Below are 26,891 nucleotides of genomic sequence, written 5' to 3' on the forward strand. Positions count from 1 at the left end.
GGAAACACAGATTCTTTTCCACGCGAGTTCGTAGTTAGATTTCTATTGAAAACGAAGGAGGGAAAGAGGTGAAACTGAGGGGAGCGAAATTGTTTAACGTTAATAGATGAGCTATAACTTTAGCCCTCAGTGTCTCATGTACATTATGTCATAAGCAGCAGGAATAGGGAAGGAAGTGTGAGGGGAATAGTGGGGAAGGAGAGCAAACATTGAACAACTCTTCATGCAGTTCCCTTGTTAGTTAAGAGGAGAAAGGATGGGTACTGATTAAAGAAAATCCCCAGTATTCTCAGCGGGTGCCCACATCCAGCCAGGCAGGGGCTCCCTTTGGCACCATCGTGCGTCCGTGTCTTGTCAGAGTCTACGCTTTCAGTTCTGAGTCCTGTGATGCTTCTGCACAGTAACATAGGAAGGGACGGCTGCTCATAGCCATCCCTCCTTGCTTGCTGGGAAAATGAAGGCGTTGGGAGGTCTCCTAAAGATGAAATTTGAAAAAATGAGAAGTTTTGGTTTTATTGTGCACAGATGTGACGTATTTATTGTTTAGGAACGACTGCTGGTGGCACAAGAGAAGAATTTTATCTTTATCGTGAGACAGTTGCTTCTGTGTGTCCTGAAGGCTTAATTGTAGTCACTCTTAAAAGAACTATCCTTAGAGTTCATTTAAGAGTATGGCACACAAAAATTTTCAAATGGATTTGATAACATAAAAGGCATTATTTTGTGTGTTTCGTTTCAGTGAATGCAAATTATTAGCCAGTGGAGCACACATTTTTTCGGGGGAGGAGGCATTATGGAATCCTAATTTAGCCAGGTTCACTTTCTAATCATTTGCAAATGACCATATAAGGACATATTGATAGTCTGTGGAGGAGAAATTTTTTTCCTCAATTTTGTTTTTTCCCCTGATTCCAATTACAGTAGGGCTCCCATTGAGGAAATGGATACTGACATAAATGTTATGAGATCACTTTTTTATTAACGTTGTTGTTTTATTAAAGAGAAGTTGGTTTTAGGTCTTTCTTACTGCTTTTTTCTTAATTTCTCTGCAAATAACTTAGCTTTCCTCTTCAGGAATTGCCAGCTAATACTTGCTTCTTATTCTGAAAGACAAAAATTACTGTCTTAGGAAGCTTTGATAGGAGCAACATACTGTGTTGGCTTTTTACTGATAATGGATGGCTCAGACTCACCGAGATGCTTCCCACTGTTATGTCAGCCTTTGTTTTACCTACTTTGACTATTTTTAGGCTGTTTTTCCAGTTGAAATGACAAAATACTTTGTTTTGTTTTGTTTCCCCCTTAGGATATGATAACTAAACTACAAAAGATGACAAAGTGGGAAATTTTGCAGAGCTGTGGTGGATTCATTTTTTCTTTTTTCCTTTTTTTTTTTTTTTTTGAGAATTTTAAAATGAATTTTTGTTTTTAAATTCTTTTTTGCCCCCAAGGCTGTATTTAGGAAAATCCCATTTGAAAGTTTTCATTCATTGTAGGAAATTACCCATTTTGTTTATTTTCAGTAAGTGGAGCTACTGAAGAGATTTTTCTTTATAGGACCGTTCTTTTTTCCCCTGCCCAAGATATGTAACTGTATAATATAGGTAAATAGAGGTTAGAGTGCTTTTGTGTAAAATATTAGAGGTGTTTGAAACCTGATATTTATAACTACTTAGATTGTGGACTTTTTTCCCCCTACCTTATAGAGTCCAGTTAACAATGTGTCTCCGTGCCATCATTAAATATGATTTCCCTGGTCACTGGCCAGCGGTAGTCGACAAGATAGACTATTACTTGCAATCACAGAGCAGTGGAAGCTGGCTTGGCAGTTTATTATGTCTGTATCAACTGGTGAAGACATATGAGTAAGTTGATTTCTATTGGCTGAAGATACCAGCCTTGTGTTACTTAGAAATAATTAAATTGCATAGAGAGGTCTGCTATATGGGTGTTCTGCAGAATCAGGTTGGTTTGGGAAATGGTGGGTTAAGCACAAGCATGTTTATTTACTATAGTTATTCAGAGAACCTTAAATCTGCTAAAGTACATTGCTAATCTCTAAGGCAGTGATAAGATATGCAGTGTTTCTTGAATTTATTTGCCAGTTTCAGTGGCCCATTTATTAACAGTTTTCCTTGGAAACTCATATAGAGGTACCTTAATATTTAAGTTCTTCAAGTGAGCACATTAAGTAAACCAAACATTTAACTTTTTGGATACAGGATAGAAAATGTTCAAGTTTCCTTGCTAGTGATGTTCTTTTCCATAGAAGTTGCTCAGGAGTTAGGAGACCAGTGAGCGTCATGTTTAATAGCATTGCTTTCTGGTTTCTGGGAGGGTTGTGCCTTATGCATGCAGAGTCCTGTAGTTTTCCTTTTAAAAAACTGGTTAGTTAGAAGATATTTGAGATTTGGAGCAATTGAAGTAATTTGAGAGCACCTAAGTTTGCAAACTATTTTTAACATTTTAATTTAGTGTATTCTAAGAAGAAATCTTTTCCTACATTATTTATTATATGATAGGAATGCCTGTCAACTTATGTTTAATAGGAAGAATTATGGTGTGATGAAAATTATGTATTAGAAAAAATCACTTAGGAAATTTGCCAAATAGTCTAGAATTCTTTGAAATCAATTTAACCCCTTTTAGAAAGATTTTAGGTTTCTCTGCCTAAAAGAGGGATTTTCTTCCAAGTTTATTCTTAAAATCCAAACAAAATGTAAGCCACTGTTTGGAATGTTTTTGTTTCGTTAGCTGTATCTAGTTTAAAAAATTTTTAAAAAATTCATTATTTATAGCTCTTTTGTAGGGGGAGAAATTATTTTTTTTCTCTTTTTTGTCTTTGCTCATCTAGATATAAGAAAGCTGAGGAAAGAGAGCCTCTTATAGCAGCAATGCAAATATTTCTGCCTCGTATTCAGCAACAAATCATGCAGCTCCTTCCCGATTCCTCACATTATTCTGTTTTACTACAAAAGCAGATTCTGAAAATCTTTTATGCACTTGTTCAGGTAAGTTTCTGTTGCAGAAGATAAATATGGGGCCTTGTATTTCTGCCTGATCTATGGAAACTTAATAAATGTAAGTTATTATTAAAATTATTTTCTATTCCATATGTATTTCTTTTAAAAAATCCTATGGGAGAACAGGCTCACAGAAATTAACTTAATTGTCCAAATTTATCTTAGTGGCAGAGCTGAGAGTCACTGACTGTGCCTTTCACTCCAGTGTCTGAAGTGCTGGCTGAGGAAGAACCAGAGTAATTAACTGACTGAGATGACTTGACTCATCTGTCAGTAGCATCCTGCCTGTTGATAAGTTAGGATTATAGGAGAAGGGGAAGGAAAAGAAGAGGGTCCTTTTTTAGTGGGAAATCATACTAATGATAGTTTCTTTATAATTTGACCCAATGTAAGGCTAACAGTGATGGTTTAGTGCTTCACTTTCCTTCGTTTAATATACTTCCTTTTCTTACCTGAAAGCTATAAAGAAGATTAATATAAGAGTCTAAAAAATAAGAAGAGGACAGAAATGGAATGTTTTAAATATAAAAATATTTAAAATTTAATCCTTGAAAGATTTGGATAAATTATTTAGATCTAGGTGGAGGAGGAATAACTTGTCAGTCTATAAAATGTTTGATGACGAATGAGTCAAACCTCTATTACATGCTTTTTTACTAGATCAGTCATGCAAGAGGGTAGTGTTGTCAAGCTAGAGAGCCAGGACATTGGTTTTGTTCTTGACTTCATGTCACTCAAGTACCTTTGTAGTGTTTTAGAATATTTCACTTCCATAAAGAATTATACTTTTAGACTCCTCTTTTGAACTTTAAAAAAAATACTTATTTATTTTAGAGAAGGGAAAGAGAGTGGGGGGAAGCAGGGGGAGGAGCAAGAGGGGGAGGGAGAGAGAGGATCTCAAGCAGGCTCCGCATTCAGCATGGAGTCTGGTGTGAGGCTTGATCTTACCACCCTGAGATCAAGACCTGATTTGAAAGCAGGAGTAGGACACTCAACTGACTGCACCACCCAGGTGCCCTTCATCTTTTAAACTTTTTTTTTTTAAAAGATTTTATTTATTTATTTGAGAGAAAGAGAGACAGAGTGAGAGAGCATGAGAGGGAGGTCAGAGGGAGAAGCAGACACCCCATGGAGCTGGGAGCCCGATGTGGGACTCCATCCCAGAACTCTGGGATCATGACCTGAGCCGAAGGCAGTTGCTTAACCAGCTGAGCCACCCAGGCGCCCCATCTTTTAAACTTTCAATAGAGGATCGTTTGAGGTAATTTTTTTTTTTCCCTAGCTTAGCAGGGAGAGGGAAGGGGAGAGGAAATAAATCTGAGGAGAGAAGAAGCTAGGATACCAGGAAACTATATTCCACCTCCCCCACCTTCCCTTTTTAAAAAGTAATAGGGAAGGAAGATATGGTGCCTTTGGCTTTTTATTAAAGCACTGTTCAGAAGTTTTCCTCAGGACAGTCACTTTACTCAAAGGCAAACATTTTTTATTCTGTGAGATGTTTTGCTGTTAGATACAGTAATATCGCACTTATACAGAATCTAGACTTCCCTTTCCCATCAGGAGAAGCATAGTAGGATTCCGGAAGTAAGATAGAGACTCATGAAATAATTTTCCTAAAGCCTCCTCTTTTGTTTGATTTCCTAAGAGGGCGGAATCTAGAAAACCAGTGCAGAACCTCAACATTTTTTAATCATTTTGGTGATCTATTATATGCTACCAAAGTAATATGCTCCCTCTGGGAATCCTGGAAGCAAAACTTGAGGCAGCTTTAAGGGCACGATACAATAATAATGTAAGTAAAAAGTTAATGCTTGGTAATTCAGGAAGAGGCAGAAAAGTTTGTTTTAAATAGTGTGATAAAATTGAAGTGATTTTGTGTAAGTAGCATTTATTAAATGTTTATTGTGTACATGGCACGTGGATAGTTCATACATACTTCAGAATTCAGTTTGTCCAGAAGTGAACTCCTCGTCACTCACTCACTAACCCAGGATCTGTTCCTCCTGTGCTCCTTATCTTAAGCCTGAACAACTCCTCATTGCACTTAAACTGGGAACTTCTTAACATAGACCATAAACCCGACATATCTCCGCCTTATCTTTCACCATTCTTACCTTTGTACTTTACACTCCAGCCATGCTGGAATTCTTTCAGCTGCATGAATAGGTCATGCCGTCTGTCATTCTGAACCTCTGAAATTCTGTCTGGAACACTCTTGTCCTTTATAGCTGGCCAATTCTTGCTCTTTCTCCAGGTCTTAGCTTGTGTGTCACTTCTAGAAAGATGTCCCTGATACTCCCAGCCTGGATGAGGCAATCTTCTTGTGTGTGCCTTTAACAATATTGTACTGTTTTTGTCTGTGTTGTGTATCATACCATATTGTAATTCCTTGTTCATATGTGTGTTTCCCCCAACTAGTGTGTAAGGTTTGTGAAGACAGAGACTATGCCTTGTACTTGTCATTATGTTCTTAGCACGTAGCACGTTTTGAAATGCATGGATGCAGAAGCACTGTGTCTTACAGGAGTGTAACTCACAGTGTAGCAGGGAGACCCACAGTAATATGTAGTTGTGTGTGATGCTGCAGTGTAGAGAAAGTAACTGAAGAAAATGTTTATGAGGTAAAGATTTTCATTAAAGTGATTAAAATGAGTTCTCACTACAAAAATGTAACTATGGGAGGTTGCCCTTATTTTAGTGATCATTTTACTGTGTGTGTGTGAGAGAGAGAGGGATACTATCACATTGTATATCTTACACACACACAATGTTATATGTCAATGGGATCTCAATAAACCTGGGAAAAAAGTGGTTACAATGAATAGTTTGACACACAAAGAGGGAAAAATGGGAATAGGAAAAATCACTTTTCTAGAATCTCATACTGGATAAATGAAATTTTACTGTATTAAAGTTTTGTTTTTTTTAAAATTTAAACACGTAGCCCAGAGAAATAATTCATGGCATGCATATTTCACATATTTCTAGATTTTCAAGATTTTAATTTATTTGCCTATGTTTATAGAGCTGTTTTAAGTTAAATTTTAGGTTAAACCATATGAAATTACTATTTTCATGGTCAAATGTTAGCCATTTCACATTTTCAACCTTTGACTATAGATGAAATTACAGGCTCTTTTGGAGGGGAAGAATTGTTGTTTGATGATGATATTCTTCTGTTTTCAGTATGCGTTGCCTCTGCAACTAGTGAATAACCAAACCATGACCACGTGGATGGAGATCTTTCGAACTATTATTGACAGAACCGTTCCTCCTGTAAGAAAGGGCTTCTTGTTGAGAAAAATTGGGAAAACTTGGGTTTGGGATATTTGTGGTAGACTGATTTATTATCCTGGCTTGCTGTTTGGAAAAAAATTACTATTGTAATAAAAATAGTAATGCATATTCATTTTTATAAAGTTCAGATAAGCAAAATTAATTAACTGTATTTAATCTTACTAAAGATAATAAAAAACATTTTTAAAACTTGGTATTTATTCTTTTGGCCTTTTTTTCTTCTCTGGGTCTATATACAGCCACATTTTATTTATAAAAATGGCATCTGTAGGTCCTGTTTTGAAATTTTCACTTAAAATCTCTTATAAATATTTTTTATGATTATGAGTGTTTTTGTACTGTCACTTTTATGGAGTGTTTCATTTGCTGGACATTAGGTAGTTTTAGCATGTTAGTGTAACTGTAAGAATGTAGTTAAATTTTTATGCACATACATGATTATTTTCTTTGGATAAACTCCTAGAAGTGTTTAGGGCTTTGACAGATCTTGTAAAGGGCTCTCAAGGAACATTGCTCTGGCTTATACTTTAATAAGTACGGACTGAGAAAGTCTGTCACATTAAATTCTAAGTTTGCCGGTTTGATAGGTTAAAGATGGTGTCTCATTTTTATCTGTAATAACAACGATGCTATATGTCACTTATCAAATTAACTCAATAACTAGTCAAAATAACTAAATTAAGTTACATATTTTAAAATTTAAGTTTGTCTTCAAATGTGCAGTATTCTTTCTTTTATCTGTATCTTGGGACAAATTATGTTGGGGTTTACTTTATATACAAAATATACAGAATGTAGGGAACAGATAAGTGAATTTTGACAAATATACACCTGTGTTACTATTACCCAGTTAAAGATATAAAACCTTTTTGTTGTCCCAGAGTTTCCTCAAGGGATGTGGTGGTTTGTATTTTGTTTCTCACTTATTTGGGCCTTTTGAAGATAGGCGATAAATGTGAACAACAGCATTAGTTAGTTGAAATTTGCTTTGCTTGTGTATTTTTTTTTTCATAACTTTAAAAGATTTTATTTATTTATTTGACACACAGAGAGAGATCACAAGTAGGCAGAGAGGCAGGCAGAGAGAAAGGGGGAAGCAGGCTCCATGCTGAGCAGAGAGGGCGATGTGGGGCTCGATCCCAGGACCCTGAGATCATGACCTGAGCTGAAGGCGGAGGCTTAACCCACTGAGCCACCCAGATGGCCCTGCTTTGCTTGTTTAATTCCTGTGTAGCAATCTATAAGTAAGAATATGCATTTGCAGTCTAACTTGTGTAATATTACTTAATGTATAAAAAAATTTATTCTGCCTTTGTTGTTTGAATAAACCGTTTTATTCGGAAATTTAATCTGAGTGTTTCTGTCCTCTTAGGAGACTCTGCAGATCGATGAGGATGATAGACCGGAACTAGTCTGGTGGAAGTGTAAGAAATGGGCACTGCACATTGTAGCTCGTCTCTTTGAGCGGTAATTTAGTTCATCAGATCTACGATCTTATGATCAATATTTCAGTATTGGATGTAATAAAACTGGATGGGTCCCTTGATACTCCACAGTGAATTGTTATTTTTCTTTAAAAGCCATAGTGGGCCAAAAAAAAAAAAAAAAAAAAGTCACCCTCTGTTTTAAGGTAGGCTTAACTGTGATAGTTGGCTTTGAGATCATAACGATGTGGACAGTCTTCTCTGGATCTTTCTGTTCTGTGAAAAAGAATGGAGAAATGACCTTGTTTCGTTCATTGGAAATCTGTAGGAATTGTACAAGAAGGTACATGGCTACTCAGCTCCATAAGAAAGTTAGTTAAATTGAATTATAGAAACATTTATTTAAAAAAAAGTCAGATATAATTTTTATTTGTAAAATGTGCTCTTTAGAAGCTCTTGGTTAAGTAGGTGGGTTTAATTATGGGCCAGAGTCTAAATGGCCAGAAAGGTCATCATGATTTCATCTTGGGGATTGTGGAAAAGGGGAAAGTGTTAGTTTTCTGCCCAAATAGATCTTTTAGCAAGGGACCATATTTAAACTAGTGAGCACGCTTTTTTAAAAAAATAATTTGTAATATTTAAACGTTTTCTCTTTGTATTTTAAGATATGGAAGCCCAGGAAATGTCACAAAAGAATACTTTGAATTTTCTGAATTCTTTTTGAAAACCTATGCAGTGGGAATTCAGCAGGTAATAAAACTATGCTTTTTAAATGGAAGGACAGTTATTATTGAAAGTAGTTAAGTTAGGGCACGGGGGTGGCACAGTCGGTTAAGTGTCTACCTTTGGCTAAGGTCATGATTCTGGAGTCCCCGGATTGAGCCCTGCTCGGGTTCCCTGCTCAGTGGAGAGTCTGCTGCTTCTTTTCTCCCTGCCCCCTCCTGCAACTCGTGCTCTCTCTTGCACACACTCTCCCTCTCTCAAATAAATAAATAAAATCTTTAAACAAAAAAGAAAGTAGTTAAGTCATTTCTATGCATTTAAAAGTAGACTGTGAACATATTAATACATTATATATTAATAGGGGATGAAGTGGCAGCTCTGGGAATCTAATATAGTGCAGTCACTTTTAGAACCAGATATCCCAGGGCAGCTTCCACTGGTTCTAAAAGTTTGGAAGTGCCCTTCCAAACTCCTGGATGCTAGACTCAGACCTTTTAAGTTTGTTGATTCTGATGTCACAGTGCCCAGTGCTTAGATTGGGTTTGTCTGTTAACTTTCTGACCTCTTATAGGTTTCTTACTGTCTACTCCTTTGATCCTCTCCTCTTTGTTCTAAGCTTTTATATCAGAAGATTTATGTGATGGATTGATCTGTTTCAAGAGGGATGGAACTCAGAAGTTAAGACCTTCAGCTGAGAGCTTACCACATATTTTTGTGGAAGTTTGGAAACCATTTTGTTCAGTGAAAATAGTTCTTGAGAAATAATCCAAGTTGGTATTAATATTTAAAACCTACATGGGGTGCCTGGTTGGCTCAGTTATTAAGTGTCTGCCTTCAGCTCGGGTCATGGTCCCAGGATTCTGGGATCGAGCCCCGCATCGGGCTCCCTGCTCAGCAGGAGGCCTGCTTCTCCCTCTTCAACTCCCCCGGCTGTGTTCCCTCTCTTGCTGTGTCTCTTTCTAAATAAAAAATCTTAAAAAAAAAAAAAAAAAAGCCTACAGAGGACATTTGGGTGTGAAGATTGGTAGACCTGTATTGCCATTTAAGTCCCATTTTTGTTTATATTTCAACAAATGAAGTTTAATAACTATTCAAGCACTGGCTGTATCAAGACTGCAACAAGGAAGCCAGGATTAATTAAACATAGTAAAGGCCATTAACAGTATAGAGGGTGTTTCTAGATTTGTATAAATCTGTGCATATTAATCTTCTTTATTGTCAGTGATACCAAGTTAAATTCCTTTTATGGATGATTGTTTCTAAGAAAGTACCTTGCAACAATTCAGGAAAGCTATGGCTGTAATTTTCTCACAGATTACTTTGTTGGCCCACAAGGCAGTCGATGGGGAAAATTAGTGAATAATGATCTGTTAATGAACTAGTCAAAGTTAGTGAATAAAATGATCTGTTCAGCCGTTCTCTGTGGAAACTAGGATAATCAGGAAGCGGGTCAGCTCTGTCTTCTGCTATTTCCATGGCTGTTAAACTCATTAAGCATCCTAAAGTTGATGCCCTCTTGAAGTGTGCTCAGCCCAGTTTTTCCGGTGCCACCTAAACGTGTGTACGTTGTACATATATACACTTTCAGATTTCATAGCCTTTCATTCATGTCTAAGCCATTTCTTCCTATACATTCCTAGTATTTAAAAATTGTTCTCTTACAAAAAACTATGCTCCTCTTAGCTGTTTCTCCTCTCCCACCACCTCCACCCCATAGAGGCCACAGTGGTCTTAGGAAAAACCGTGTGCAGTAGCATCCACTTGTAGCTTGCATTGCAGACAGGGCATCGAGGTGATGGCAGGACTTCTGACAACTTTGATAAAGTTGGTTAGAAGTGGGACAAGTGGCTGGGAATTACAGTGAGACACCCTTCAGTTCAATATGGACCTGTCTAATAATTAAAACTGTGAATTTTCTTGCAAGATGTTGATTTCCCCCAAAAATCTGTTTTTTTTTTTTTTTTAAATCTCTATGGATTCTGGGTTTTATGTCACACCTAAAATGCCCCTCCCCTTAACCTTTAAGTTATTTATGTTCTCCTGAACTTTTTTTCCCTCTTTTCCTGTAGGTACTACTAAAAATTTTAGACCAATATAGACAGAAAGAGTATGTAGCTCCCCGTGTTCTTCAACAAGCATTCAACTATCTTAATCAAGGGATTGTTCATTCTGTCACCTGGAAGCAGATGAAGCCACACATACAGGTTAGTGTCAGGGAATTGCTCTCCAAGATTTTCCTGTGGTTAAGTTAGGTTCTCCAGACAAGGTAAGCTAGTAATGCTGTATTATATATTTAATATATTTTATTTCCATGACTAATTTCAAATGCATGCAGTTTTATATCTGATATGATGGGCTTCGAAATTTAAGTATTTGAGAAGAGTGATACCTACACATTTAATGAGTTGTAAGACCTGGATTCAGTTGGTCTTGCTTGGAGTCTCATTCAGCCTCAGTTTCCCTTCTGTTTAGTCAGGTAATATTTTTCTATCCTTATTATCTAAAGGTTGCTAGGCTCACATGTGGCATTTTATGTGATAACATTTTGAAAAGAGTCACCAAGGCTTAATACTAAGTTGTTATTATTTTGCAGGAAATGAAACAAGATCATTTTCTTTTGTATAACAAGATTTTTATCTCTCTTTGGGGATTAAGTTAGAAGTTTTCTGTTTTTCTATCAGTTGCTTACTTAAAGATAGAATTCAGCATCATTGTTTAATTAAAGAACAAATGAGGATGAAAATATTGCCCATTAATAAATAAATTCTTATTTGCATATAGATAATTTTGGGTAATTCAAAGAGGCTAAGAACTGAATTTTTTTCCCTCTCAAACTAAGATTTCTTAAATTCTATAATCTCTGTGATAGTATCTAAAAAGGAAAATAAATTCGTTTACTTTGCCTTTGGTGTCCAGGATAGACACCAAACAATAGACAAAAACAACTTGTTTAGTGTTACCTTATTGCTAGTCTTATAAATATAATATTTTTGTATTATTTTCTTTGGACATCTTAATAATATTTGTCTAATACCCTGGATCAAATAGTGGTAGTTTCTTTGCCATTAATAAAGATACCATTTCATTTTATATACTATGTTGTTACAAATTAAGAGTGGATTTTTTTTCTTAATGCCTATGGCCTTATTTTTTACATTGCTGAAATGTAGGAATAAGAAAAGTCCAGTCCCTCGGTTGAATTTTTTCTCCTAGAATTTAATTTGGAAAAAGTGAGAAGAGATGATTCCATTTTTACATTTGTAGTTGTTAAAGCATAAACAGGCTTAGTAGAGCTTTAGCAGCAGTGTACACAGAGGCTATTGATACCATTTTTTCCCCCACTGAAATCTACATTTCTAGAGTAGGAAATTTTTTTGAAAATGGAGGAGGAAAAGAAATTTTAATATTGCTGGTTCATTGACATTTATGGCCAAAAAAATGTTCACAATATAACCTTGGCTTGATACTTACTTTTCTTCCTTAAACAATTAAGGTGTGTTTAATATTGATTTGTTAGTAAAACTTTATTATCGCTGCTGTTGCTTCAAAGAACAGCATTTCCATTCACCTCTTTCCCTATACTTTTAATCATTTATTGTTTAAAAACAATCTCAAGTTTAACTCTTTCTCCCCTGCTCCCCCCAACTCTTGCTTTCCTGCTTTCCCCTCAGTCAGAGCAAGCTTACCACAAGATTAATGTAACAGTCTGGAAAACTAACATCATAAAGACTGTCAGTAACTATGTTTAATATTCTCCAAATTTGAATAGCCCAAAGCCCATTTGTTGTTTTGTTTCTTCTCAGAATATCTCCGAAGATGTAATTTTTTCTGTGATGTGTTACAAAGATGAGGATGAAGAGCTGTGGCAAGAAGACCCATATGAGTACATAAGGATGAAATTTGGTAATTGAGATGATTTTATTCCTCACCAGTTCCTGCAAATGTAGAGTACTATAACTCTTTATAGAGTACTATAACTTTTAAGCAGATTTTATTACTTTATTAAATTCTGAAAGTTCTGCATTGCCTGATAAACGCTGAAACTCATGAGAGTTTGATGTTCTGTTGAGCCAGTAGACTTGAGGCCTTATCATGTAGATGATGGAAAGCTTGTCTTGTTCATCCCTCTTGGGGGTGCTGAAGCAGTCAGGGAGCCATCTTCAACTTTTCCTGTTATGATGCTGAACCAGAGAGACCATCCCTTTTGGTACCTTTTGGGATACGCATTTCTAGATTGGGTTGTTCTTAGTCTGGGAGATTATTTGGATTTCTGCATATTTCAGGAGCACCCCAATTTAGTATGCTTCTTAATTTTAGTGGCTAAGTATTCCACAACAGAGAGTGAGAATATCCCTGCATAACCCTGTTCTTTGGAGGTAACTTTTCATTTGGATCTTTAGTTACTGAACCGTGTAGGTTGGTTGAGTTTATTCCCTTTTATCCCCAGTCTAAACTAATTGCTTCATGGAACACTCAGGCATTTTACATAGCAGAATGTTACTTGTGTACCTCTTTCTCCTACAACTTCGTGCTTTTTAAGGGGAGGGGCTTTATCTTGTTTATTTGCTTTATTTTGCATTCTCTGTCCCTTCTCCATCTCTCCATTCCTCTACTGGTGCTTGGCTCTAGTAGCCATTCCATCAAGGTTGGAGTAAAGAATTGATAAAACTAGCACTGCCCCAGGCACATCGAAGATGGTGACAACACAGTGCTTTTCCCTTGTTGGGCCATGTGTCTGTGGCTACTTGAGTTAGCCCTGCTGGTGGAGGGGCTAAATGTTTAGGTTATGTTGTTTTTATAGTGCTCTGTATTTAGTATCAGTTGGTTCAGTAACCAAGGGAGTGCCTCTTCTCTTGGGGACAAGTACCAGAGAGGCAAATGAAGGAGAAACAGTATTTACCATCTGCCTTATATCTATATTCTACTGTTTCCTTTTGAAAATCATTTCACATATGCATGATTCATTATTTCCCCTTCCTAATGCCTTTTGTTTTGATTAGCCAGTCTTTCATCTTTTCTCAAGGCATTATTTTAGTGTTTAGTTTTTCTATAATTCCTGTGTGTTTTTGTAACAGCCAGAGTATTTGTTTAGTGTTCAGAAAGCTACCATTATTTCATTTACTCTTTATGTAAAATAGGATAGTATCTCAGTTTTTAAAAAATTTTTTATTTATTTTTTTTAAATTTCTTTTCAGTGTTCCAGAATTCATTGTTTATGTACCACACCCAGTGCTCCATACAATCCGTGCCCTCCACAATATCCACTACCCCAACCCCCTCCCCTCCAAAACCCTGTATCTCAGGTTTCAAAAATATAATAATAAAGAACTGTGAGTGTTGATTGATAGAATTTGCATTTTATTGATTAAAGAGAATATGGATAGTTCAAGATGAACTCAAATGCTTTTTTGAAAAAAATCATTTTCTTTTGTGGACTAGGATATAGTGCCTACTATTCGATATGTATATATATATTTTTGGGTAACTGTAGGGAAGAACAGTTATACAGTTATGTAGTTTTCTTTTGATATTTTTGTCACTTACAGCTATTTATTGAACAAGGTATTCTTATCTAAATGTGTTGGCATTAATAATGTTTTTAGATTTGGTAAAAATTATGAGAGCACAGGCTCTTGATGTTAAGACAGTGTGGGTACGATTCTGTCTTGGTCACTTACTCACTGTGTGTCTGTGGGCAAGTTACTTAGCCTCTCTAAGGTGCACTATTTTCAGCTATAAAATCAGCGATATTAATAGTCTTGGGAGGATTAAGTGGGCTAATACATGTATACTAACTTCCTTAACTGCTTAGAGTAGAATTTTCGATGCTTGTAAAATCTCAGCAGAGTGCCTGCCAAAGAGTAAGTGCTGGGTGCAGTAGGTAGTCTCATGAGTATAGTGTCTGGCCCGCAGTACCTGTTAGTTATTAGTGTTATTACATTTGTGTTTTATATATTGGCAAAGACTTACATTTGGTCTTATTTTTTTTTTTTTTTGAAGAATACAGAAGTATTTTTATTTTTTCATTTAATGATGCAAAACACAAATGCTGATTTGATATACATTCACATACAACTTTTTCTTTCACATTTACAACTCAAAAGATTGGTGAATCCAAAGGAACTAGTATAATCACTTTATGGAACATACCATATTAGTATTTCAATAGTTTATTCCAACCCATTTCTTCTTTTATACTCTAAAACATCTTCATTATGTTGTTTGATGAGATAGATCCACAAGAAGACGGAGGTGCCCAAGGTCAGTCCAACTTTCAGCCAGTCAGGTTTGTCATGTGGCGGATCCCGAACGTAGAACTTTGATCGCTCTGAAGAGCCGCTTGGGAGCTTAGCTGGAGCCAGCAGCTTGGAGAACTGGCGCAGCAACGCGGGCAGCGCCATCTTGCTAGGCACGGCTCCCTGGTCTTATTTTTATACTTAAATATGGACATATGATATGAGACACTTTTCAAATACCTGCCTGTTCTGACATTTGGAAATTTTCATGATGTTCAGTTGTGTGTTTTAAAAGTGTTGTGTTACATATTCAAAAATACCCGTTGAGTACTGCTGAATCTGCCTGTTGATAGAGCCAAGTACTGACCTAGTAGTCCCCCAAGGCTTTTACACTTTCAGTTTCCTTTGTTTGGAAAGCTTTATCTTTAGATTTCCATGTAGAGTTTTCTCCTTCCTTCATTCAGTTTCTGCTTAAGTGTTACCCCAGCAGAGAATTATAGAGGCGCTTTCCCTGACACCATATTTAAACTAGCACTCCATATAACCTCGCTCTCTTCTATAACCTCACTCTCTTTTTCCTTACCCTATTGTACCTGTTGTGTGTGTATGTGTATAATCTGTTTCTCTCTCTTCCTTATGAATTCTGTGAGAACCCTTTTTGTTTGATCCTTGTATCCCCAGAGTCTAGAGCAGTGCCTGACACATAACAAGCACTAAATAAATTTTTGTCTTAGTGAAATGGATATGCCTAATATATATTGTTCTCTTTAATGTGATTGTTTAAAAGGACAACATATAGAGATTGATAAATAATTATTGTGGATGGGAGCACTGATGATATATCCTTAACTTTTTTAATGCTGTAAACCAGGGTCGTATGTGGGCACTTTTTATTTTTTTGTTTTGGAGTAGTGTTCTATTGGGTTTAAAATCTTTAATAAGAAATTGTATTTTTACTAATGTGGTTTAACCTTTTAAATCTTAGATATTTTTGAAGATTATGCTTCTCCCACCACAGCAGCCCAGACTCTCTTGTATACTGCTGCAAAGAAAAGAAAAGAGGTATACAGTTACTCTTTTTAAATCCAAAGTTGAAAGATCGACTATGTTGCTTTGACACTAGTTATACCCCTACTATTTGAAAAAAATTATATTATTTGTTTTAATCTAACACTTGAATATTTTCCTGTCCTAGTTAGGGAAAAGGGTTGCTTTCTTAATTGTAATTGCTTGATAAAACACAATAAAATGGCTTCAGTTTTAAAAATTTGTGTATCACACTTAGCACTGTAGTAGTAAGGCAGTGAAACCTCACATAGACTAAAATGGATTCCTCTGTTTCTCTAGGTGTTGCCAAAAATGATGGCATTTTGTTATCAAATCCTAACAGACCCGAACTTTGATCCAAGGAAGAAAGATGGAGCCCTGCATGTGATTGGTTCCCTGGCTGATATTTTATTGAAGGTCAAGCTACTCATAATATAATTTACTTAATTTAAGCACAGTCAAATGAGAGAATATGAAAGTAGCGAACAATTTAAAACTGACTTCTTCTGCATAATTGAGTTGACTGTAAATGTCCTTTTTTCGGTCACCTGTTTCTTTATTTAAAAAGAAAATCTCACTTTTGTCAGTTTTTCTGTATGAAACTGTTACCGTATGAGAAAAGGATACAAAATGACTAGTGTTATGTGTTGCTACAAAAATCAGTCAGGGGCACCTGGGTGGCTCAGTTGGTTAAGCAACTGTCTTCAGCTCAGGTCATGATCCTGGAGTCCTAGGATCAAGTCCCACATCAGGCCCTCTGCTCAGCAGGGAGTTAGCTTCTCCCTCTGCCCCTCGCCCCTTTCATGCTCTCTCTCAAATAAATAAAATCTTAAAAAAAAAAAATCAATCAGAGTCAAATTATAGGTAAGGTACTGTTTCTGTCTTGTTTTAAAACACATAATATGGGAGGCACCTGGGTGGCTCAGTGGGTTAAAGCCTCTGCCTTTGGCTCAGGTCATGATCCTAGGGTCCTGGGATCGATCCCCACATCGGGCTCTCTGCTCAGCGGGGAGCCTGCTTCCTCCTCTCTCTTTGCCTGCCTCTCTGCCTACTTGTGATCTCTTTCTGTCAAATAAATAAAATTCTAAAAAACAAAACAAAACAAAAAAACCCCCACATAATATGTAGGTCAAATAATTTTATAAAATTATACATAGAAGTATATTAAGCATAAGTCATAATAAATGTACTTTATTCGGTTGTGATTTTTATATGAAAATGCATTGCTAAGTTTAAACTTCATTTCTATTTCCTTACAGAAGACTTTATTCAAGGACCAAATGGAGTTGTTGCTGCAGAATCATGTATTTCCATTACTGTTGTCTAACCTGGGATACCTTCGGGCCAGAGTAAGTTTTCCATATTTCCATTATGTATCTTAAAGTGTTCATTTGAGGGGTGCCTGGCTAGCTCAATCGGAAGAGTATGCGACTTGATCTTGGAGTCACATAGGGATCATGAGTTCGAGCCCCATTCTGGGTGTAGAGCTTATTAAAAAAAAACAAAAACAACAACAGAAAAAAACAGCTTTAAAAATGTTTTTGGATAAAATGGCCTTTTAACATATATTGGGATAAAATGAAGTCAATTAGAATGTCCCTTATGGTCACCTAAGCTGAATAAAAAAGAAGCTAGTAAGTAATGGATTTATGGATTTTAATTCCAGCTGCTTTAAATTTTCACCCTAGCCCTACTTGCTGCATTTGTAACACATGCAGGGAGAGGGATGGTGTTACAGCAGTAATACAATGTAAATTCATAGACTGATTCATTTTTAGTACCTAAAACAGCATGACATTCTAGTTTGGTTAAAAACTTGATTAGTGTAAATCGTATATTAGGTCGATATTATGCCTTAGGAAAATGGAGAAGATAATAATCCATGTAAACTTATTCATGTTCCAAGTGTATATTACTTCTAAAATCAATATCTTTTATGGAGAAATAAAAATAGAACATTAATTCAAGAGCCTAGTATTTATCTTTATAAGTATATCAGAACAAAAAATGTCTTGCTATAAAGAACATATGTTAACAGTGTCTTACACACTAAAGCATTTTATAAACAGAAGGTAATGTTCACTGGAGAAGTATCTGGGCACACGTAGATTAGAGGTGGAGAGGGCGTATAAGTGTTTTTATAGGTAAGCTGTTGTCTTTGACAGCTGTGTGAATTGTAACTCTCTTGCTAAAAAGTCTTTGGTGATTCAAATTACCATTACTTGTATGTTTTATGTATATAGAGAATTAAAGTAATAATAGGATTCTGTGGTCTAATGGTTTAAAATTTGGTAACCTCTAGAAGGTTTAAAATTCTTCATACCTTATATGAGCAAAAAAAAAAAAGAAAAAAAGAAAAGAAAAGAAAAAAGGAAGCTTGCTAAGTCCTGATGCTAGTAAGGGAAAATAATGTTTCATTTGTTTGCTGTGAAGGCCTGCAAATGAAAGTCAAACACTGGTTTGTAGTAGCTCTTACATGTAACTAAATAACAAATTAATTATGAGTCATAGTATTTATCAACCTTGAACAGGATTTCTTTTTTTCAGAAACACTTCAATTTGGTTCCATTTTATTTTCCTTGTGAAAAATGCATACAGATAATTTAGAAGTTACAAAACTGCCTTTTTAAATAAAAAAATGGGAGATCCAGAAGTTAGCAACTGAGGCTAATATGCTACCCTCCCAAAACAAATAATACTTGGTAGAGTTAATAATATTTTACTTAGTAAGAAGTTCCTTTATGCATAATTTTATTATAGAATGTCATAATCCTAATAGTTCCCTACTTAACTACTTCTTCTAACATAGTCCTGCTGGGTACTTCATGCATTCAGTTCTCTGAAGTTTCATAATGAGCTTAATCTAAGAAATGCAGTTGAACTGGCAAAGAAGAGCCTGATTGAAGATAAGGAGATGCCTGTCAAAGTTGAAGCTGCCCTTGCTCTCCAATCATTAATTTCTAATCAGACACAAGGTAAAGCCAAAAATACCTTTTAGAAAGTTTATTCTATTTTTATTTTTACATTGTCTTCTCAAATAGTTGCTTTACTTACTTCTCTAGTAAGGATGATTCTCGGTGTCTTAAGGTTCAGGGTTTAGATTTCTGAACCTTTGCCCCCTCAAAATTTCATAGGAGTTTATTCTTCCTCTTTTTAGGACTTCTTATTGACTGGTTTCCAGAAAAGTTTTAGATTAGGAAATAAGTTGGTAACCGTTGGGCCCTGGAGTAGACTGGGAATCAAGAGACCTGGTGTCTCGTTTTGATTCCACTGCTCGGTTGCTGTGTCAAGGGTTAGATAGCCATATATTTAAATTCAGGGGTTTGGACTAGATGGTCTCAGGAGTCCTTTTCACTCTAGGATCCTGTGATTCTACTAGTTCCGAAAGTAGCAAGTGTTATTTTTAGTGAGTGATAACACAGATAAATCATTTATTTGTTTAGAAGACTATCATTTAAAGTTCAGGTAAACCATTGGAAGTAAATTCAGTTTTATGAAGAACATGCGCCTAGTTTACTTTCATTCAGCAATGTTTCAGTGAACATTGTACAAGGATATGTGGTGGGGAATGGGCGCCATCAATATTGGGCATAGTTTTTATCTACATGATTTTTTTATGCTTGTATCTTGATGTCATATATATGTCCTATAAGTCATGCTGGTGATAGAGCATTTGTTTAATGAGCATTTCTCAGTGAAGGTTCTTGGCATTTTGGGTAGGACAGTTCTTTCCCATGTGTAGGATTGATTACTCCTAATTATTGACAGGGAGATGGATATATTGGTGAAGATCATTTTGGTATAGCTTTGTGTCTTATTTACCATAGAGCAAGTATCTGCCAAGAATCTATTAGTCTATGTCACTTCATGTGACCATGTTAATTCTTTTAACCACTTGTGAATGCCTAAATGTTTGCTGATTTTTGTTTGTTTTATTTCATTAGCTAAGGAATATATGAAGCCACACGTAAGGCCTATCATGCAGGAGCTGTTGCACATTGTTAGAGAGACCGAAAATGATGATGTTACTAACGTCATCCAGAAGATGATATGTGAATATAGTCAAGAAGTAGCCTCAATTGCTGTTGATATGACCCAACATTTGGTAAGAATGGGCAGAGGTTTATGTTAGTTCAAAAATGTAAATTCAGCCTTGAATAATAAAAATTAAAGCTTTGACTTACCTGAATAAATTAAATTCCATAATTTGGAATTTAGTTTTATAAGCATTTGAAATGTTAATATGAAAGTGTTTGCTCTAATAATTCTGACAGTTGTTAGTTTCTGTAGTTAATTAGACTTCAATCTAATAACATTGAGATTATTTCATCTGTAATATTCTGAGATTTTATAATGATGTACTTTGATATGAGCCTTCTAAATATTCACTTTCTGAGCTTGAATCTGGAAACTCATTTCTTTCAGTTTTGGGCAACTTCTTGAAATACTTATTTGGTAATTTCTCCCTACCATTTTTTTCCCCCTGATCTGTAAGTCTGATAGTGGATATTGGGTCAGGACTGAGTCTTTAATTTTCCCACCTTTTTCCTCCTGTCTTCCATGTCTGTCTGTCTCTTGTTTCATTTTCCTGGTAATCTCTTGATTTTGTCTTTTACCTACTATTAAATTTTTCATTTGAGTATTGCTAGATTTCACTTTTCACAGACTTTGGGTTTATTTGGTTAATGATAACCAGAAGTTAAAAAAGAGCTATCTAATTGTTGTAACTAATGTATATTCCACTCTAGTGATTAGTTTAGGAAAAAAATGTCCGTATTTAAAACATGACCATTTCTATCATTGATTTACTCAGCAATGTGTGTGACTTAAGTGTGAGCAAGGCTGATACTAGATGAGTGCCATTGCCCTTTTATTAACTTATAACAACAGCAACGGGTAGGTATTACAGTATTGATTTTTGAATGTGTATATGTTATGTTCATAGGCTGAGATATTTGGCAAAGTTCTTCAAAGTGATGAATATGAAGAAATTGAAGACAAAACAGTAATGGCTATGGGAATTTTACATACTATTGATACTATCTTGACAGTTGTAGAAGATCATAAAGAGGTGCGATTTCTTTGTGTTTTATTATGTCATTTTAATAACATTCACTGAAATTTACATGATCAATGGGCATGACTTTAAACTAGCTATTTTGTTATTTTGCTAGATTTAAAAAATTACCTTCAAATATCAAAGGAACATTCTAAAATAATTGAAGGGGGGAATATTAACATGTTGTTGTAAGATATATAGTATATTCCTTTGTACTAAACTGAGTTTCGTTTATCACATCTATGTTCTAAACTAAGTTGTTGGGGAATATCAAATTGAGTAAGACATGAGTTCTGCCTTGTGGAACCCACAGTCTAGTCTTCTTCTTTTTTTTTTTTTTTTTTAAGATTTTATTTATTTATTTGAGAGAGAGAGAGTGTGAGAGAGAGCATGAGCGAGGAGAAGGTCAGAGAGCGAAGCAGACTCCCCATGGAGCTGGGAGCCTGATGTGGGACTCGATCCCGGGACTCCAGGATCACGCCCTGAGCCGAAGGCAGTCGTCCAACCAACTGCGCCACCCAGGCGTCCCACAGTCTAGTCTTCTTGATAGAGATAGCAATTCATTCACAGTGGCAATTATTAAATAATGGAATAAAATTCGAAGGTAACAACCATCATGAGAATGGAAGGGAAGAAGAGCTTTCTTTCCTGAACTGAATTCCAGAAGAATATTGGGAAAAGAATCTTTCCTAAACTTAATTCCAGAAGAATATTGAGAAAAGAATTTGTGCAGACAGTTAAGAGCTTTCCCCTGTGTTAGCGGATAGAATTTTACTAATGTTACTTTGAGATCACTAGAGCAGGTAAATTGATGGTGTCCTTGTGCAGAAGTGGAAAACAAGTTCAGGTAGTATTGAGGAATCTGCTCACTGCCACAGACTTTTGGATTTATAGTCAGATTATTCTGATACTATATCCATTCATCTCCACCTGAGACCTTCTGCTGTCCTTCCCAAGCATTACATAGTCTCTCCTTAAATCAGATTTGGGTTTGTTACTTCTGTGAGCGTAAGCAGACTTGCTCAGCAATGGCGGAAGCTCCTGTTTCGTACAGTGTGACTTAGGAAGCAGGTGCCAGTTCTTTAAATAGCATTGTTAAACCCTGTGGCTGTTGATTTATCCCGTGTTTATCATGTACCAATGGAAGATTACCAGATTCTTTTTTTTTTTTTTAATTTTTTTTTATTTTAAAAGATTTTATTTGTTTATTTGACAGAGAGTGAGAGAGGGAACACAAGTAGGGGGAGTGGGAGAGGGAGAGAAGCAGGCTTTCGACTGAGCAGGGAGCCCAATGAGGGGCTTGATCCCAAGGACCCTGGGATCATGACCTAAGCTGAAGCAGACACTTCATGACTGAGCCATCCAGGTGCCCTGATTACCAGATTCTTTTTTTGTTTGTTTGTTTTTAAAGATTTTTCTTTATTCGACAGACAGAGATCATAAGTAGGCAGAGAGAGAGGGGGAAGCAGGCTCCCTACTGTGCAGAGAACCCGATGCAGGACTCGATCCCAGGACCCTGAGATCATGACCTGAGCCGAAGGCAGAGGCTTAACCCACTGAGCCACCCATGTGCCCCCCTGATTACCAGATTCTTAAAAGCAGTTTTGATAGTCTTCTCCTGGGCAGGCCTCCTTCGCCTAAAAGGCTAAATGTGAATTTTTACTTCCATGTTCGTTATTTTGTTTATTTTTGTATCTTTGTTAAAATTGTATGGCCCATTCAGAACAGTGAAATGCTCCAAGTTAAATTAGAACAAGTATACTTGAGGATAATTCTTTTGCCGTATATGCAGAATTTGTATTTTAAATTTGACGATACCTGAGAAATCCCCTAGTCCAGATTACAGAGTATATGTGTGTGGAGGATAGGCAGTAGTAAAATGAGCCTCAGGAAAAAAAATGAGCAGCAGGATCAGTTTGAAAGTAAAATTGTATTTTACCTTTCCTGTTAATTTTTTTACTTTTGATGTTAAATTTATTTTGCATTTCAAGTAAAGGAGATGTGAACTTACTGTGATTATCAAAGGAGGCATGGTTTAAAGTTGAGAAGCACTAATCAAATCCAGCTTTCTTACCTACAGATGAAAAAAAATAAAAAACTGAAAGCCTTTAGTAAGTGGCTTTACCAAGATCATAGATAATTAGAGGCAAAACAAGGGCTGGAATCTTGGTCTCCTGACTGCCTGTTCTGATCTTGAACTTTGACTTATTAAAAGCAAACATTGAGAAGAATCCTTCCTTAAAAGGAAAAAATCACTTGTGTATGAATACATGTACAAACACTTAATGTATGCAGAACAGAATTAGAAATTTAAACCAGATGCTTATGCATATGCAGTTTTGCTTTAATGGTTTTAAATATATTGACAAATTTGTAAACTGGGAGAATTTTGGAGCATTTGAACTTTAAGACTATACTTTATTTTTTTTCTATTTATTTTTTTAACAGTTGTTAGCATTTATTGTATATTCTTCCAGATAATGTTACTGCACATATATCTTTCCAGGGCTGGTTTTCAGGGGTATGCAGTGATAAATAAGCATATCAATTATTTACAACTGGCAGCCGTTCTCATGGCTTCGTGTCCATGATGGCAACATACGCTGATTATTTAATACAGTACTTTAAAACTGAATATTCAGAGAATATGCCCCAAACTTGAAATAGGAGGCTCAGATGAAAAATGTAACCCATGATGGAGTTTAATTTTTATTTACTTAAAAAATATTTAGTACAATGTATGTTGAAAAATCCAAAAGGTGTGAAAAGACAGTGAAAATTCACTTTCTCCTTCAGCTCCCCAGATCTAGTTCTCTCTGGAGGTAGCTCCCTAATGAGGTCTTTGTATCCTTCCAAAGATTTTTTTCTGTTGTATAGCTAAGCAAAAGTATATCTGTCTTTTATGAAAATAAAATAGCATAAAGTTTTGGTTTTTTAAAATTTTATTTTATTTCTTTTCAGTGTTCCAAAATTCATTGTTTATGCACCACACCCAGTGCTCCAATGCAGTCCATGCCCTCTGCAATACCCACCACCAGGCTCACCCAACTCTCCATCCCCCTCCCCTCCAAAACCCTCAGTTTTGTTTCTCAGAGTCCACAGTCTGTCATGGTTCTTCTCCCCCTCCAATTTCCCCCAACTCACTCCTCCTCTCCATCTCCCCATGTCCTCTGTGTTACTCCCTATGCTCCACAAGTAAGTGAAACCATATGGTACTTGACTCTCTCTGCTTGACTTATTTCACTCAGCATAATTTCCTCCAGTCCCATCCATGTTGATACAAAAATTGGATATTCATCCTTTCTGATGGAGGCATAATATTCAATTGTATATGTGAACCATATTGTCTTTATCCATTTGTCCGTTGAAGGGCATCTTGGTTCTTTCCACAGTTTGGTGACTGCAGCCATTCATACAGAGGACCCTTCTTTTCACTACATCTGTATCTTTGGGTAAATACCCACTAGTGCAATTGCAGGGTCAAAGGGTAGCTCTATTTTTAAGTTTTTGAGATCTCCACAATGTTTTCCAAAGTGGCTGCACCAGCTTGCATTCCCACAGTGTAAGAGGGTTCCCCCTTTTCCACATCCTCTCCAACACTTGTGGTTTACTGTTTTGTTAATTTTGGCCATCCTAACTGGTGTAAGGTGGTATCTCAATGTGGTTTTGATTTGAATCTCCCTGATGGCTAATGATGATGAACATTTTTTCATGTGTCTGTTAGCCATTTGTATGTCTTCATTGGAGAAGTCTATTCCTGTCTTCTGCCCACTTTTTGACATGATTATCTGTTTTGTGTGTGTTGAGTTTGAGAAGTTCTTTGTAGATTTTGGATATCAGCCCTTTGTAGTGTCATTTGTGAATATCTTCTTCCATTCAGTGGGTTGCCTCTTTGTTTTTTTGACTGTTTTCTTTGCTGTGCAGAAGCTTTTGATCTTGATAAAGTTCCAAAAGTTCATTTTCGCTTTTGTTTCCTTTGCCTTTGGAAACATATCTTGGAAAAAGGTGCTGTGGCCAATGTCGAAGACGTTACTGCCTGTGTTCTCCTCTAGGATTTTGATAGATTCCTGCCTCACGTAGACGTCTTTTATCCATTTTGAGTTTATCACTGTGTATGGTGTAAGCGAATGGTTGAGTTTCATTCTTCTACACATAGCTGTCCAATTTTCCCAGCACATTTATTGAAGCAACTGTCTTTTTTTCCACTGTTTGTTTTTTCCTGTTTTGTCAAAGATTATTTGCCCATAGAGTTGAGAGTTGAGGGTTATCTGGGCTCTCTACTTTGTTCCACTGGTCTATGTGTCTGTTTTTGTGTCAGTACCATGCTGTTTTGGTGATCACAGCTTTGTAGTAAAGCTTGAAATCAGGCAATATGAGGCCCCCAGTTTTGTTTTTCTTTTTCAACATTTCCTTAGCAATTCGGAGTCTCTTCTGGTTCCATACAAATTTAGAGTTGTTCCAGCTCTTTGAAAAATGCCAGTGAAATTATGAATGAAAAGGGAGCGATCACAGCAAACATCAAGGACATAGAAACAATCATCAGAAATTATTATCTACAGTTATATGCCATTAAGTTAAGCAACCTAGATGAAATGTATGCCTTCCTGGAAACCTATAAACTTCCAAAGCTGAATCAGGAAGAAATTGACAACCTGAATAGTAACAAGATTGAAGCAGGGATCAAAAACTTCCCAAAAAACAAGAGCCCAGGACCTGACGGATTCCCTGGAAAATTCTACCAAACATTCAAAGAAGAAATAATACCTATTCTCCTGAAGCTGTTTCAAACAACTGAAGCAGAAGGAAAACTTCCAGACTCTCTATGAAGCTGGCATTACACTGATCCCCAAACCAGGCAAAGACCCCACCAAGGAGTCTTAGAAGGGGGAAATTCAGACCAATATCCCTGACAAATATGGGTGCTAAGATTCTCAACAAGATCCCAGCTAATAGGATCCAACAGTACATTAAAAAGATTATCCACTGTGACCAGGTGGGATTTATCCCCAGGATGCAAGAGTGGTTCAACATTTGCAAATCAATCAATGTGATAGAACAAATCAATAAGAGAAGAGAGAAAAACCACATGGTCCTCTCAATTGATGCAGAAAAAGTATTTGACAATACAGCATCCATTCCTGATTAAAGCGCTTCAAAGTATAGGGATAGAGGGAACATTCCTCAACTTCATAAAATCTATCTATGAAAATCCCACAACGAATACCATCCTCAATGGGGAAAAGTTGACAGCCTTCCTTCCCTTTGAGATCAGGAACATGACAAGGATGCCCACTCTCACCACTGTTGTTCAGCATAGTATTAGAAGTCCTAGCAACAGCAATCAGACAACAAAAAGAGATAAGAGGTATTCAAATTAGCAGTGAAGAAGTCAAACTCTCTGTCTTCACAGATGACATGATACTTTATTTGGAAAACCCAAAAGACTCCATCCCCAAACTACTAGAACTCATACAGCAATTCAGTAATGTGGTAGGATACAAAATCAATGTACAGAAATCAGTTGCTTTCTTATACACTAACAATGAAAATATAGAAAGGGAAATGAAAGAATTGATTCCATTTACTATAGCACCAAGAACCACAAGACACCTGGGAATAAACCTAACCAAAGAGGTAAAGGATCTGTACTTGAGGGGCTACAGACACTCATGAGAGAAATTAAAGAAAACACAAAAAGATGAAAGAGCATTCCATGCTCCTGGATTGGAAGAATAAACATTGTTAAAATGTATATACTGCTAGAGCAGTAGCATTCCCAATAGCAATGCATTCCCAATAACATACAGTTTTTATCTGCCATTTTTGAATTGTATCTTGGTGATCCTTCCATATGAGTCACTAATGTTAAATATTTTTAGTAGTTGCATAATATTCCTTTATATGCTATGTCAGGGGTATTCAACTGGTCCCTCATTAATGAATATAAGTTAACTGCCCCTTTAACTGTCCATAAATGGAGCCTTGGTGGATACTGATCACAAACATTACTGTAGTTAGTGGCCTTTTACATGTCATTTGCACAGGTAATAATATCTGGAGAGCAAAGTCCTTGAAGTGGAAT

General features: G+C 36.3%; 2 protein-coding genes across 3 annotated transcripts in view; one reads left to right on the forward strand and one right to left on the reverse strand.

Moving 5' to 3' along the window:
* The window catches only part of IPO8 (importin 8), a 94,837-nt gene that overhangs the window by 14,214 nt on the left and 53,732 nt on the right, over positions 1–26,891 (forward strand). For both annotated transcript variants that reach the window (XM_044229022.1, XM_044229023.1), the window contains 13 exons: positions 1,707–1,865; positions 2,855–3,011; positions 6,210–6,299; positions 7,693–7,787; positions 8,410–8,494; positions 10,537–10,671; positions 12,271–12,370; positions 15,689–15,765; positions 16,051–16,167; positions 17,010–17,099; positions 18,560–18,725; positions 19,695–19,855; positions 20,696–20,821. In XM_044229022.1, the coding sequence (XP_044084957.1) occupies positions 1,707–1,865; positions 2,855–3,011; positions 6,210–6,299; positions 7,693–7,787; positions 8,410–8,494; positions 10,537–10,671; positions 12,271–12,370; positions 15,689–15,765; positions 16,051–16,167; positions 17,010–17,099; positions 18,560–18,725; positions 19,695–19,855; positions 20,696–20,821 (1,558 nt within the window). The remainder of the gene's footprint in view (positions 1–1,706; positions 1,866–2,854; positions 3,012–6,209; positions 6,300–7,692; positions 7,788–8,409; positions 8,495–10,536; positions 10,672–12,270; positions 12,371–15,688; positions 15,766–16,050; positions 16,168–17,009; positions 17,100–18,559; positions 18,726–19,694; positions 19,856–20,695; positions 20,822–26,891) is intronic.
* Positions 14,427–14,905, reverse strand: LOC122892467 (NADH dehydrogenase [ubiquinone] 1 subunit C1, mitochondrial-like). Its single transcript, XM_044229024.1, has one exon. The coding sequence runs from the start codon at positions 14,866–14,868 to the stop codon at positions 14,638–14,640; it is 231 nt and encodes a 76-aa protein (XP_044084959.1). The 5' UTR covers positions 14,869–14,905; the 3' UTR covers positions 14,427–14,637.

This window comes from Neovison vison, chromosome 12, assembly GCF_020171115.1.
Source record: "Neovison vison isolate M4711 chromosome 12, ASM_NN_V1, whole genome shotgun sequence".
NCBI lineage: Eukaryota > Metazoa > Chordata > Mammalia > Carnivora > Mustelidae > Neogale > Neogale vison.

What these genes read in the sequence shown, in the direction of transcription:
- LOC122892467 (XM_044229024.1), bottom strand. Translation starts at nt 14,868, where the DNA reads ATGGCGCTGCCCGCGTTGCTGCGCCAGTTCTCCAAGCTGCTGGCTCCA.